The following is a 15,369-nucleotide window of genomic DNA, read 5'->3' on the forward strand; positions in this document are numbered from 1 at the left end:
TCGCCGGCTCCGGTATTCAACGAGTCAGGGGCTCGCTGCCCCTGACCGGCGAATTTGAGCTCCTGCGGCGAACGCCGCAGGGAGCCTGAGGACGGTGGCAGGCAGGGAGATGGAAGTCTCCCTGCCTGCCCCAGAACGTTTGTGGGGGGGAGGTGGGCTCCCCGGGTGCCAGGCAGCACAGGCTGCCCCCCGTGGGTGCCAGCAGGGGACCGCGTATATTCACTACACCCGATCATGAATATGTAATGATCGGGTGAAGTGAATATATGAATATCTAATGAGCGACTCGGCTCTGGCCCCCTGCTGGCTGCTCTGTGTAAAAAAAAAATAATAATAATTTTTTTTTTATTAAATATATATTCATGTGCTTACAGCACATGAATAAAAACAGCATGCCCCTCCTCAGAATAAAATTCCAGATTTTTTGACACCAATTGTAAAAAACAAAACACTTTATTTTAAAAGTTCACATTCCACTTCACCATAAAAAGATAGCGATTGCTACTTGGTGAATCATGGCGAAAAAAACCTTGAAATGTATTCGCCATCTGGTCATTGAATAGGGTGATTCACCGTTTTAGTCAGAAATTCGCCTTACAGCACAAAATCGCCATAAAAACCTGGCGAATCAGCCTCATTGAATACCGCCCATAGTGTGGCAGTGACGCCACTGGCGGGGGCTGAAATAAGGATGGCTGAAATAGGGATTGCCGACGATAATTCAAAATCATTGATGGTTTATGGCTGATGTCAAATATTTTTGCCATCGATGGGGAGAGAAACCAGATGGTTTCCCTCCATCGATATCACAGCAGAAACAATGTTTTAATTTTTTTCCAAGTTGCCAGTACAGTACACAGCGCTATGCTCTGCTTCCCCACAACCCTGAAGCCCGCCCCACGTTCTGATTGGCCCACGGGCCAGTCAGTCAACGAAATGGGACGACCATCGATAGCTAAAACCATCGATGGTTATCCATCTCATATTTTTGTTACGATAGATGGAGGATTGCAGTATCGCCGTCGATGGCGACTGCACCGACGGCGATCCCTTGGCTAAAATTGTAATGAGACAGGCAGGTGAGGGGTTAAGCAGAAGACCAGAAGCAGCTCAGCAGCCGGCGCATGACCAGTAACAGTGGGGCGCGTGCGTCCTACGCAACGAGCTGGAGCGCGCACGTTTGGTTGCGACGTCATACGCCGGACAGCTGTAGTGTTACTGGGGGTTAAACTTTTTTTTTCCCCACCAAAATCTTTATTGTCCGACAGTGGGAAGGACATCGGATCCGCAGGCCAGACAGGCAGGCCGTACGGTGGCAGCCGCAGTCCCATGTGAGAGGAGGCGGGACGGGAAAGGAGCAGCAGAGAAGAGAGCTCCTCCACGTTTGGGCCTGCTGCTGCTGCCGCCGCCACCACCGCCACCACCTCACCATGAGTCTGTGCGGGAAGGAGCTGTCCAACCTGCTGGGCATCATGACTGAGGAGGCGTGCAGCAATACATTCGAAGGCCTCTCCACCGCCTTCCATCATTACTTCACCAAGGCCGACCATTTCCGGGTGGGCTCGGTGCTGGTGATGCTTCTGCAGCAGCCGGACCTGTTGCCCAGCTCCCCGCAGCGCCTCACAGCACTCTACCTCCTGTGGGAGATGTACCGCACCGAGCCGCTCGCTGCCAACCCTTTCGCCGCCATCTTCGCCCATCTCTTAAACCCGCCAGCCGTGGAAGAGGCTGAGCGGCTGCTCTCAGGTGAGGCGGAGTGTACGTGAATGGGCAATGGGCCTCATGCTGCTGTACTATATGCAAAGGTTCATGTGTCAAGTAGTCAGTGGAGAAGTTGCCTATTGCAACCAATCAGCTTTCAGTAAAGATTTAGGACGTACTGCTAAACTTATAGATGCTGACTATTTGTTATAGGAAACTTCTCTCCAGAACGATAAATCATGGCGGTGTGAATGTAATGTTTGGGATATCTGCTTTTCATCCTACAGGGCGGAGTGGAGGAAATGTTATTTTTTGATTGGAAGCCTCATGAAAGCACTGAGGTTATATATTACCAGCTTGTGTTGCGCTGGTCCCTTGGTTAGCATGTTGTTGGTAATGAACTTGATGTGACAGGCGACTTGTTGCTTGTGGTGTTTAGATTCCTTTCACATTGAGTAGCACATGTGCCACAGTAATGTTGACGCTATTAGAAGTCATCAAGAAACAAATTGAGTACTGTGTTGTACTGCAGCATTTGTTGTTTGGATTTAGACAGTAATGGAATGTTTTATGTATCGCCAATACTTCAAAAGCAAACTTTTTTTTTTTTTTCTCTGCAATCACGCTTGTGACTAGTTTAACTGGGGCGGCGTTGTTGATTGTTGTGGAGGACCATTTTGAGCTGCTCAGAATGAAAATAGTGCCAAACGCACATTCACCACCTGAAACATCTATAGTCTCTTTCAAAAGGTGGTATTGGAGCCATGACTATAATGCATAAGCTATATACAAACACTCAACACATTATACCCATGATAATGAAATTAAACTCAAACACTTGGTCACCATTAAAAAAAAAACTATCTTCCTATTTAGATGACCTAGACATGTGATGCAGCTCTCTCTCAAACCACTTGTCCACAGCTGTTAGTGCTTGCATAAATGCAAAACAAGTTTAATCTGGACTGTAGTCCCCCCTGTAAATTGTAGGGACTGGTGTCCAAGGAAAAAGTGTGATTAAAGTAAAGCTGTGTACACACGGGGAAATTTTAAGCACACATCGCTGGCAATATGGTGGCTGAGCGACCATATTGCCAGTGATTTGTATGTTCTGTGGGTGATAAATTGCCGAGTGCGATGTGCCATGTTCAGCCCCTAATGGTCACAGAAGCATGCACCTGCGATCAGCTATTTTCCCCTGTGGCTACTCCAGCATAAACTCCTTTTTCATCAGCGACCGTCTCTGGTCGCTGATGAAAATGGGACACTGAGCAATATACTTCACCATGTGTACACAGCTTTAATTCAAAAGCTAGATGTGCTCTCATTATAGGGTAAACATGGCTCAATACATTCATGGCTATATCTTTTATAAATCCTGTTTACACATTCCATTTCCTTCCAGTACCCATTTGTTTTATTTATTAATTCTTAATCTCATGATTAAAAATACTTTAGCTAGGTACACATCAGAACAATGTGTACTCGGGCAGTATACCAGATGATATATTGCATCCATGGTACACATTGGAACAATGTAATGAAGGTAGGAACAGTCCCAACTGCACAGTGTGAGATCAGATCGTCCAGTTGGGCATGCAGAATGGCCAACTGGATGATATCCCATGCAACTGCAGGAATTTACAGCTTCTGCTGTACACACTGAGCACTTCTGATATGTCTGGAAAAGATGTATTGGGCCGAGATCGCTGCAGTGTATACTCAGCCTTACAATTTTTATTGTACATTTACAGTACATAAAATTAAAATATACATATAATGCAGCAGCTTGTAACTAAGTGGCCGATTTCAGGATCCCTCGTAGTGATCCAAATTCGGCCCCAATGGTCAGGGTTTGCGCAGGCACAAAACTCTGCACCAAATGGCTTTGACAAGTTACACACTCGCCGGGCCATTAGTTGCGGGGAGGGAGGGCCAGGGTGTTAATTGGGCTGGATCATGGGAATTCCAAGAGGTTTATGGGCATCCCATGAAAATGCTGGGAGTTCCCCTAGGAATGCGGGCAGGTGTGGGTTGTTAGGTCTACACCAACTAGGTCAACACCACAAGGCCAACATGGGTCCAGGTCGACATGGGGGTTTTCACTGTTTTGTGACCCGAATGTCGTAGTTTAGCGGGGGCGCCGCGTCCTGCCCGACTTTTAAAGGGCAAAACGCTCCCTGCCCGTTTCGCGGTGCCCTGCTAAAAGAACATAGCCTGTCTATCCTGCTGCAGGCTTATGCAAGACACTTCGGCGGGCCCGCCCACATTTGTGATGTGGCCGGGCGGGCCTTCCCCGTCGTGTTCAAAGTGCCCCTTTTCCTCCAGCACCCTGTCCTCCTGAGATGCTGGAGGGAACACTATAATGACCGTATCCTGTGCGTGCAATGCCTGCTAGCGGTGGGAGGCTGCCACCATATGATGTCAGTGCCCGCCCCCTCTTCCGCAGACACAGATGGAAATAAGTCACTTCAGAATGACTTTGATTTCCGAAGGGTCAAAAAATCATTCCATGGCCGGTGACCATCAAATGACTTCTCCCTTTTTGCCGCATGTGATTGGTTCTGTTTGTGTACATCCACCTCATGATACCTAACAAGCGACCACTGCTTAGGGAGCCTTGCTGAATCAGGCCCTAAATCTGTACTGCTGGGCTAGACCAAAGGCAGTGAAAGATGGGTCGGGCAGTGAAATCGGGCCAAATCGCAGGTTTAGACACCCGGTCCAACCCGATGCGCGGTCCCGTGCGCATTGGGTCAGAATCGGGAGGTCGGACCGGACCACATAAGATTTGCTAAATCTTAGGTGCAGCCGGGCAGGAGACACAGACTCGGCGGACGTCGGCGAAGGAGTCGGCCAGGGGAAGCCGGAGCATGGAGCTGTCAATGCTTCGGGAAGGTGGAGGGAGCAGGGGGGCGAGGGACGCTGCTAGTAGTGTAGAGGCAGCGGGCGCTGCGGGGGAAACAGAGGCGGCAGTAATGTAGAGCAGGGCAGGGTAGCTGTCAGTGCTGGAAAAAATCAAGCCCATACAATGAATGGGCAGCCTGTGATTGGCTGAGCACTCTCTCAGCCAGTCAGCAATTTGCTAAGAGAATGCTCAGCCAATCACAGGCTGCCCATTCTTTGTATGGGCTTTTTTTTCAGTACTGACAGCTCCCGGCTCCACCTGCCCAGTTCTGTTACTTCCGCCTCTGTGTCGCTGTCCCCGCAGCGTCCGCTGCCTCTGAACTACTTGCAGCGTTCCCCTCCCACCACCTTGATGTCCCCCGCCCCCCCTCGCTCCCTCCACCTTGCAGCTCCCTGGGAGTTGCATATGATACATCACATGCAATGTATCATTTGCAAAACTTGGCACATCAAGTGCCAAATCGTGTGTGTCCCTCCCGGGGACCTGAAGGGGGAAATCAGGTCTGACTTGTCCTTAGGACAAGTTGGACTAATGTATGGGGGCCTTAAGAACAACATCCAATAATAGGCAACTCTAAAATAAATAGCTTTTCTTCATGTCAACAAATGAATTCAGAGTGTCATTCACTATATTTACTGAGCATGTAATTCATTGGGCGGTATTCAATGTGAATACCTGCGAGGTGCAGCGAATCCTTTTTTGGATTCGCTGCACATTCGCCACGTTCCGGAGCCGGCGGGCTCCGGTATTCAACGAGTCAGGGGCAGCGAGCCCCTGACTGGCGAATATGAGCTCCTGCGGCGATTGCCGCAGGGAGCCTGAGGACGGTGCCAGGCAGAGAGATGGTAGTCTCTCTGCCTAGCCCAGACCTTTTGTGGGGGGTTAGGTGGGCTCCCCGGGTGCCAGGCAGCACAGGCTGCCCCCCGGGGGTGCCAGCAGGGGGGCGTATATTCACTACACACGATCGTAATGATCGTGCAGTGAATATATGAATATGTAATGAGCAGCTCGGCTCCGGCGCCCCCTGCTGGCTGCTGTGTAAAAAAAAAATATTATTTTTAAAATTAAATATATATTCATGTGCTTACAGCACATGAATAAAAATAGCATGCCCCTCCTCAGAATAAAATTCCTGATTTTTTTACACCAAATGTAAAAAACAAAACACTTTATTTTAAAAGTTCACATTCCACTTCACCATAAAAAGATAGCGATTGCTACTCAGTGAATCATGGCGAAAAAAACCTTCAAATGTATTCGCCATGTGGTCATTGAATAGGGTGATTCACCGTTTTTGTCAGAAATTCGCCAAACGGCACAAATTCGCCATAAAAACCTGGCGAATCAGGCTCATTGAATACCGCCCATTGACTGACCACTTGTCCTCTGAAAGTGCTGCCTGTGGGATACATGAGGGTCATTTTTAACTAGCACTTCTATTCAGTTGGGCTAAATTCAAATAATTGTAACAAGTGTCAAAGGTGTATCCAGCAGGTAATAAATCTTATGTTTAAGTTCTTAGCATTCATTTGATCATAGATTGTGTTATACTGGTAATGAATGTGTACCCTGGAATTGCCTGGAGGACTGTTCAACAAGCAGAGCCTTAATTTTTAGTTTACAGTCTAGTCCTAGTGGTAAGAGATGTGTGACATAGTGAGGGCAGGGTGGATTGAAACTGTGCTTGGAATGTGTTTTTTATTAGCGGCAGTGATGTGCGATGAGCTTAATGACTGGGGAGGCACTGACACGATCAGAACTAGATTTTCATACACATATATATGAAGTTGAAGATTCATTTGGACCTTAATTATATACTGCTTGGAATGTTGTGAGATTTGTTCAGATATGTGTGCACTGGGTAGGTTAGGAAGTGCCTCATCTGTTATACTCCAGATTATTATTTTTTTTTTTTACTATATGACTAGAATGAGAAGATAATTTTTATAGGTGTTTTTTAGTCTTCTTTTTATGGTCAAAACGCTGAAGTATACAGGATAGACATTGCCTCACCTGCCCACACATCATTGATTAGAGGGAACTGTGCAGTAGAGGTCTTAAAGGTGGGTGTGATACTTGGTTGTCATTCCGGAGGAGTTTCATTCAGATCTGTAAAGTATTAACTATGTTACTTTAGATTCAGTTATGTGGTGGTGGACCGTGTTGTGCTTGTTTTTGAACACTTATTTATGAATGACAGGCACCATCATTGGTTTTACTTATCATATGGTACATAATTTTTATGGTCCCAGATCACCAACTTGTCCACCCCATAAGTGCTGGATGCCATGGCACCCAGTTTCGGAATCACTGGGTTAGTGCTATCAGTAGGTGAAGTGTGGTTGGATGGGGTGCCAGGGAACTAATTGAAAGAGTGGTAAAGCCAGCCAGAAAAGTAAATTGGTGATGTAGTTACATTAGGGTCAGTTCTATTCTCTGCGCTGTGAATAGCCTTGGGAGAGAGCTCCCAATGCTAACAGCTGGAGAATTCTGGCACTTGGGAGTGTTTAGTCGAGAGTACGGCATTGTTAGACTTAAGTGGTCCGCAGCTTTGACCGCATCCAGTGATCCACCCAATAGATTTTAGTCTTCATTCTAGAACCCGCCATCTTTGAAAACCCATGTAGTTCCTCTTCCCTGCCTGGGGTGTCGCTGTCTGCTGTGATGTTTCTAGCACAGGTCTGGTTTGCATATCAGTGCTGATATACAGACCACACTGTGTTAGAAGCACTACAGCAGACAGTGACACCCCAGGCAGGGAAGAGGAACTACATGGGTTTTCAAAGATGGCGGGTGCTAGAATGAACACTAGATTTATTTGTGTGTCCTTGCAGCGATGCTGCGTGCTTCGCACTATGGTTTGAAACCGCATCGCCGCCCTAGGTTTGTCTGATTTCTGCTTGCACTTGCATGCAGAAATCTACTAGTAGGCTGTAGCAGCACACTGATTGTAATAGCACCAGCAGCTCTCTCCTGGTGCTAATCACAGCACAGGGAATAGAATTGACAACACTGAGGTGGGAGAAAAGCAGACAGGAGGATTATTTTTATTTATTTATTATGTTTCTTATATAGCACAGCATATTCCGTTGCGCTTTACAAAGGAGACAGTGATACAACAAGGTAAGAGGGCCCTGCTTGCAAGCTTACAATGCAATAGTTCATACATGTGAGAAGAGTAGGTTAGTGTCTGCAGCATCAGGGGTAAGGAAAGTGTGAATTCTGGTGATGTTTTTGAGGTGGAGTCATGCTTGAGACTGTTAGTTGGAGAGGGCAAAGTTGATAATTACATCTAAACTGTGATATTAGGGGGAAGGAGACGAGAGGGTTGGGGGTAGAGATGCCAATCCCAGGGCATTTTTTTCAATCCCGGGATTGAAAAATGCTCAATCCCGGGATTGGCATCCCTAAAAGAAAAACACTCCCTGTCCACCCCAGAGTTAAATCTACGTGGGTGGGTGGGTGCGTGGCAGCCAGCAGCGGGGCAGTGCAGTGCTGCAGGGGGTGCCTGGTGCTGCCCTGCAGATTTACTTACATAGGCGGGTGGGAGCGGGGAAGACAGCAGCGCTGCTGTGGTGCCTCCGGGCAGGTAGTGGTAGCACCAGCTGGGCAGGAGGGGTGGCTAGGAGTTCAAAGCGGCCGGGAGCAGTCATCTGTAGCAGGATGCTGCAGCCTGCGCAGCGTGACAGTCAGAGGTCACGCAGCGCGGGTCGGAAACAGCCAGGCAGATTCTCAGTGGGTGCTCAGAAGCTGCTCGGCATTAGATTGCGCATGCGCAGTCTAATACCGGGATTGAAATCCTGGAAATTTTGGGGTCCAATCCCGGGATCCCGGGATTGGCCACCCTAGTTGGGAGGTTATGGAATTAGTCACAATCTGTTACATTTTGTAAGTTTTGAAGCTTTCGAACCAGAATCAACATTGAGTGTGCATAGGGCTCGACAAGGTAGACATATTAGATGTTCTTTTACGCATTAGACATTGTTCAGTTGACGGGCAGCTATTGGGAAGAAGCTTTTAGCGGTTCTGTCTGACTTCCTATGGATGGACCTGTAGCGTCTTCCTCGTGGAAGCACTTCAAACAGGTTATGGCCAGGGTGCAGCTTATCCACCAAAATTTTCCCAGCATGCCTCTTGACCCTGGACAGGTATAGTTCCTGGACAGGAGGGAGGTCAGCCCCAACAGATCGCAGAGATAAAATTAGATGTGGAGGGGAGAAGTCCTGGTCTCATGGAGTCTATAGAGGCTGATTAGTTTAATAATTGAGATGTCTCAAGGGAAACATGAGATGTGTGTTTAAAAGATCAAAGGAGTGGTGAGTGTTGTGGACAAGATTAGTGACCTAGCAGGATGTGACTGGCAGACTTTGTGGAGTACCATGACCTTTAGTGAGGTCATAGTATACAAATTGAGGGTCATTGTTTGAAAATGGTCTTTTCATGTAACGTTTGTTAACAGTTTACATGACAAGCTTTGCATCAAAATTAAAGCATATCATGTACCACACAGATATGATTTACTTTGCTCAAAATGTTCAAAATGCATGCTCAAAAAATATTTCACATGATCTTTTTAGTCAAAGGTAGTGTTTGTTATAATGGAATGAGTATTTTGGGGAGGGAATCTGGCAGTGCGCAATGCCTTGCATGAATCACCAGGTTCTGTGCAACTGGAGCGTTTTTACGCCAAAATGCATCTTGAGGTTCCCACACACTATAGTGGTTTTTTTTGTTTGTTTGTTCTCCGGCATATTTTCGACTGCTTATTTTTAGCACAAATCATTTTGCAATTGAGAACCCGATACACAGTCTTGTAGATCTTTATCTGCATACTCTGATCTTACATGCTGCAGGGAAGATCAGAAAATGCAGCTAAAAATGGCATGCGATGCGATCAAAAAGATGATTTAATTGTGCATGCACCCTGATGGGTGATTAGTATGTTATATGCACCCCCATCGTTAACGCCACCACCACTATTAACGCCAACCCAAAGCGTGGCGAGCGCAGCGGTACGCGTCCTACGACCTTTTCATCCCCCCACTATCCACGTCAGCGTGGAGTTGATTTTATATAGTGTGGTGAGAGCAGCGAGCCACCAAGCCCGAAGCGTGGGAGTGGACACGGAATACATGTGAAGTTATCCACGTCCCCTCGCGGGGCTCGCCACGCTTCGGGCTCGGTGGCTCGCTGCGCTCGCCACACTATATAAATTCAACTCCACGCTGACGTGGATAGTGGGGGTATGAAAAGGTCGGAGGACACGTACCGCCGCCGCTCACCACGCTTCGGGTTGACGTTAATAGTGGCGGTGGCGTTAACAATGGGGGTGCAGATAACATACTAACCACCCATCAGGGTGTTTGTACAATTAAATCATTGTTTTGATCGCATCGCATGCGATGCGTTCAAAAAGATGTAACAAGATTAAAATCGTGGGCGCCGTGCTAGGAAACAAGTACCCAAACTATTTTTGCTTGTCAATGCAATTTTTTGTGGGGGTGAACGGCTTTCCATAGCTGGACGCTCTGAGCAAAAATGAACCCTGGGGAGTTGATGCTGAGCGCTCATTTTATTCTGTCCTAAGATAGTAATGGTGTGTATACACATGGTGAGATTCCCTTGCTATTCAACTTAAGATTCATGTGCTATACAATCTTTGCTAACTCTGTACTATTTACATTCAATTCATGCTATCTACATTCGATTTGCACTATATAGTCATTGCTGCCCTGTCTATCTGGGTTTCGATTTGTGATGTCATGGGAGTGTGCATTGGGATTGCAAGGTAAAAAACTTCTGCGATCTGCATGCGATTTTGACTATATAGTCAAAATATCATGCTGGATTGTTCTGTGTGTACACACCATAAGTCTTTGAAAGGAAGTCCTCAATCTTGTAGCAGGTTTGCTGAATGTTTCTATCCCATGTGACCCAAAAGTATATTCTCCCTCTAGAGCTCCCATTGTTGACTAGATCACAAAAAACAAATTGATGCATCATGCGATATCTGCTGTGTTGTGGTATATTTTCTCTCTTCTCCCATTTGCCTCTAAAATACTAGAACGGCTGGTTTACAGGCGTCTCACCAGCTACTTGTCTGACCACTCCATCCTTGATCCCCTTCAATCTGGCTTTCGCCCACTGAACTCCACTGAGACTGCCCAAGTGAAAGTCACCAATGACCTGCTGTCAGCCAAATCCAAGGGTCACTGCTTATCCTTTTGGACCCATCTGCTGCCTTTGACACTGTGGATCACCCTCTCCTCCTCCACACACTCCAAAACACTGGACTCTCTGGCATGGTCTTCAACTGGTTTTCTCTTACTTCGCCAACCGTTCCTTCTCAGTCTATGCCTCTGGCTCCACCTCACCACCTTCCATCATTCCTGTCGGGGTCCCTCAGGGTTCCGTCCTTGGCCCCCTTCTGTTCTCCCTGTACACCTCCTCTCTGGGTGCACTCATTAACTCCTTTTGGCTTCCAATATCACCTCTATGCTGATGACACGCAAATCTACCTCCTCTCCTGATCTGTCCCCCACTGTTTTCTCCCAGGTTTCCAACTGCCTCTCTGCCATCTCCTCCTGGATGTCTGAGCGATTTCTGAAGCTGAATATGGACAAAACCGAACTTAAGGCCCATACACACTAGTAGACTTTCATTTCAAAAGACTTTGCCAAAATCTTTGATAGATATATCTTTCACCAAAGTAGTGCGTACACACTAGACTATTTTCCTCAAAGAGCGAGAGATTTTCAGGAGGCGAAAGACTTTGCTGAAAATCTTTCATATACAAGGCTATTTACATAATGGGCTGGGTTTGAATTCCAAGGGTGGGAGCAGTGTCCATTTTAATCAGTGCATTCCTGTTCTTGGTGCCTGATTCAGAATTGATTGCTGGCAAAATCCCACCCGTGTGCACGGCAAACATTTTATTTGTAGCCGTGCACATAGGGAGAAAATTATTCACACCATCATGTCCATTACACATTATACCACATACTAGAACGCCCATTACACAATATGCCACACACCATTGGGTGATCGGCAGTGGGTGATAGTGATGGATAGCGGGTGACAGCAGTGTAAGGGTGGTGGATTAGGGTGACGGGCAGTGGGTGATAGTGACAGATAGTGGGTGACAGCAGCATGAGGGTGATGGGCAGTGGGTGATAGCGATGGATAGTGGGTGATAGCGATGGATAGTGGGTGACGGCAGCATAAGGGCGACATCGGTGTGAGGGTGACGAGCAGTGAGTGATAGTAATGGATAGTGGGTGACAGCAGCATAAGGGTGGTGGATGAGGGTGACGGGCAGTGGGTGACAGCAGCGTGAGGGTGATGGGCAGTGGGTGATGGTGACGGATTGTGGGTGACGGCAGCGTAAGGGTGGCCGGTGATGGTGACGGATAGTGTACTGGCTGGGGGGGGCACATGCCATCCTGCCACCCTGCCACCCGACACAGTCCGCTACTGGAACTTGGGCCCCTAGGATTATGGGGCCCTAGGGCAACTGCCCATCAAGCCCTTGCATTAAGATGTCCCTGAATATATACATTGCTGGCCTGTGCCAGCAATGTATATATTACTGGCTTATTAATAACATTGGTGCCCAGTGGTGCCAGTAATATATACATTGCTGACCTGTGCCAGCAATGTATATATTACTGCATTATTAACATTATTGGTGGCCAGTGGTGCTATCAATATACACATTGCTGGCATGTGCCAGCAATGTATATATTAATGGATTATTAATAACATTGGTGCCCAGTGGTGCCAGTAATATATACATTGCTGACCTGTGCCAGCAATGTATATATTACTGGCTTATTAATAACATTGGTGCCCAGTGGTGCCAGTAATATATACATTGCTGACCTGTGCCAGCAATGTATATATTACGGCATTATAAATATCATTGGTGGCCAGTGGTGGCAGAAATATATACATTGCTGGCATGTGCCAGCAATGTATATATCACTGCCTTTAACATTGGTGGTCAGCGGAGGAGCAGGGAGGATGCGGCCAGTGGGCTGGGGGCGGGGCGTTCGGCTGGGGGGCGGGGCGCTCCGACGTGCTGCTGTGTAGCCGGAAGGAGGGGGAGAGGAGGCTGCGCTGCGTACATGTCTGCAGCCTGTGACCGGACAGCGTGGGAGCGAGGAGAGGTGAGTATAAGCAGGGGGAGGGAGCGGGCGGTCAGCTGGGCTGAAAGTCTGTGATCTTTCAGCCCGGCTGCCGTACACATTTAGCGATGATGGCTAAAAAACCAGCCATCATCGCTAGATGTGCTGGTAAAACCAGCAGACTTTCCACCTCGCTAGCGATGATGCGGGAGCGCGCATCATCGCTAGTCGGGGATCTCTGTCCCATACACACTAGGCGATTTTCAGCTGAAAATCGGTCAAAACACCCGTTTTGACCGATTTTCAGCTGAAAATCGTCAAGTGTGTATGGGCCTTTATCTTTCCCCCACCCAGAGCTATGCCCCCTACTAATATCTATATCACTGTTAACAACACTAGTGTTCACTCTAGGAGTGACTGCTGGGGGGCGGACCGGGCACGGCGACGTCACAGCTGGGGGCGTGCCCGGGCCGCCAACGTCATGAAGGGGGCGTGCCCGGGCCGCCAACGTCATGAAGGGGGCGTGCCCGGGCCGCCAACGGCATGAAGGGGGCGTGCCCGGGCCGCCGACATCATGAAGGGGGCGTGCCCGGACCGCCGACATCATGAAGGGGGCGTGCCCGGGCCGCCGACATCATGAAGGGGGAGTGCCCGGGCTGCCGACGTCATGAAGGGGGCGTGCCCGGGCTACCGACGTCATGAAGGGGGCGTGCCCGGGCTACCGACGTCATGAAGGGGGCGTGCCCGGGCTACCGACGTCATGAAGGGGGCGTGCCCGGGCTACCGACGTCATGAAGGGGGCGTGCCCGGGCCGCCACCGACGTCATGAAGGGGGCGTGCTTGGGCCATCATTGTCATCAAAGGGGGCGGGCCCGGCCGCCACCGTCATCAAAGGGGGCGGGCCCGGCCCCTCCGAAGCCACTGTGCTGCCGGGGAAGCGCCAGGCATCGCCGTCTACGGCGACGCTGGGTTTCCCCGTGAGGCTATTTTAGCGGGGCGCTGCGAGAGGGGCAGGGCGCATTTTGCCCTTTAAAAATCGGGCAGGGCGTAGCGCCCCGCTAAAACAGCCTAGTGGGAACACTACAACACCATCATCTCCCCCGTTCCCCAACTCTGCTGCCTGGGTGTCACTCTCGACTCCTCCCTCACCTTTGCAGCCCACATCCAAGCCCTGGCCCATTCTTGCCGGTTCCAGTTATGCAACATTGCTCGCATCAGGCACTTTCTCTCACAGAGTGCAACTAATCTGATCATCCACTCACTGGTCATCTCACGGCTTGACTACTGTATTGCTCTCCTCACCGGCCTCTCTCAATCCCAACTGGCTCCTCTCCAATCTGTCCTCAACTGCAGCCAGGCTTATTTTCCCCTCCCGCCACTCTAATTCTGCCAGTCCCCTTCAACAAAATCTGCACTGACTCCCATTCCCCTACAGAATCCTGAGTAATAAAGGGAGTGAGCAGAGTGACGTGGCGCTATCTGGAGGGATCTGCCTGACAAAATCTGCACTGACTCCCATTATTGTCCCTACAGAATCCTATTCAAACACCTTAAACTCACATACAGGGCCATCTCTAATTCCATTGCTCCATATATCTCTAACCTCATCTCCATTCATACACCCTCCCACCCTCTACGGTCTCTCCTCCACCCTGATCACTGCTTCCCATGCTAGAGTACTATTGCCCGTGCTGCACTCCTTCACTCCATTAGACTCTACTCGACCTTGCAAAGCTTTAAACGGGCACTGAAAACTCACCTATTCATCAAAGCGTACCCTTCCACTGCATAAACTAGCTGGTTCTCCGACCCCTTGCCTGTTTACATCCTGCTATCTAGCCACCACCAACTTGCTTGCACCTCTTGTAATCTGTCTGTCTCCCCTTCCTACTAGATTGTAAGCTCCTCCGAGCAGGGCCCTCTTCCCTCCTGTTGTCAAAGCCCACTTCTCTTCACATTTCGCTCACAGCTCTCCTATACGCAAACACTCAGTGACCATCTTCATCCGCATACTCATCTGTATCATTGGCCTCAAGCCTCTATTTGTATGTTGAATGAGTCCTATCTACTTATATTTAAGCTGTAATGTGTATTGAACTGTGGCGCTCTTTATTTGGGTACTTATGTATTATCTGGGCTCCCATGTTAAATGCACTCCATATTTTCATACCCCTACTATCCAACTACGCATGGAGTTGATTTTATATAGTGTGGCGAGCGCAGCGAGCCACCGTGCCCGAAGCGTGGCGAGCGCAGCGAGCCCCGCGAGGGGATGCGGTCTCATAAGAAAAACGGGAGCCCAGATATTACATAAGTACCTTTATTTGTACTCTATTTTTGTTATTTATTCAATGTTATGCCAAGTTTTGTCTCCCTGTATTGTTCCTTTTGTACAGCGCTGCAAAACACTTGTGGTGCTTTATAAATAAAATTATAATAATTTAAAAAAGCAAGCTGATTCCTTCTATTCTATACCTTATCTGGTATGTGTATAGCATGGAATACATGAGCACCATTAATAATTCTTCCAAATCATTTGACATAATATGGAACCCATGGTTGGCTTATCAACAAGCCCCTTCCCTGTTTGCCAAGTAATAGCTGAATTAGGTCTTCCCGTAGGCCTAATCTTAG

General features: G+C 48.4%; 1 protein-coding gene across 1 annotated transcript in view; it reads left to right on the forward strand.

Moving 5' to 3' along the window:
- Positions 1 to 1,115: 1,115 nt before the first annotated feature.
- Positions 1,116 to 15,369, forward strand: part of CNOT11 (CCR4-NOT transcription complex subunit 11) — a 33,661-nt gene continuing 19,407 nt past the window's right edge. The window contains exon 1 of the mRNA XM_083174376.1: positions 1,116 to 1,746. Coding sequence (XP_083030502.1) covers positions 1,431 to 1,746 — 316 coding nt within the window. The 5' untranslated portion in view covers positions 1,116 to 1,430. The remainder of the gene's footprint in view (positions 1,747 to 15,369) is intronic.

The sequence above is a fragment of the Crinia signifera genome, chromosome 2, assembly GCF_055691185.1.
Source record: "Crinia signifera chromosome 2, ASM5569118v1, whole genome shotgun sequence".
Taxonomy (NCBI): Eukaryota; Metazoa; Chordata; class Amphibia; order Anura; family Myobatrachidae; genus Crinia; species Crinia signifera.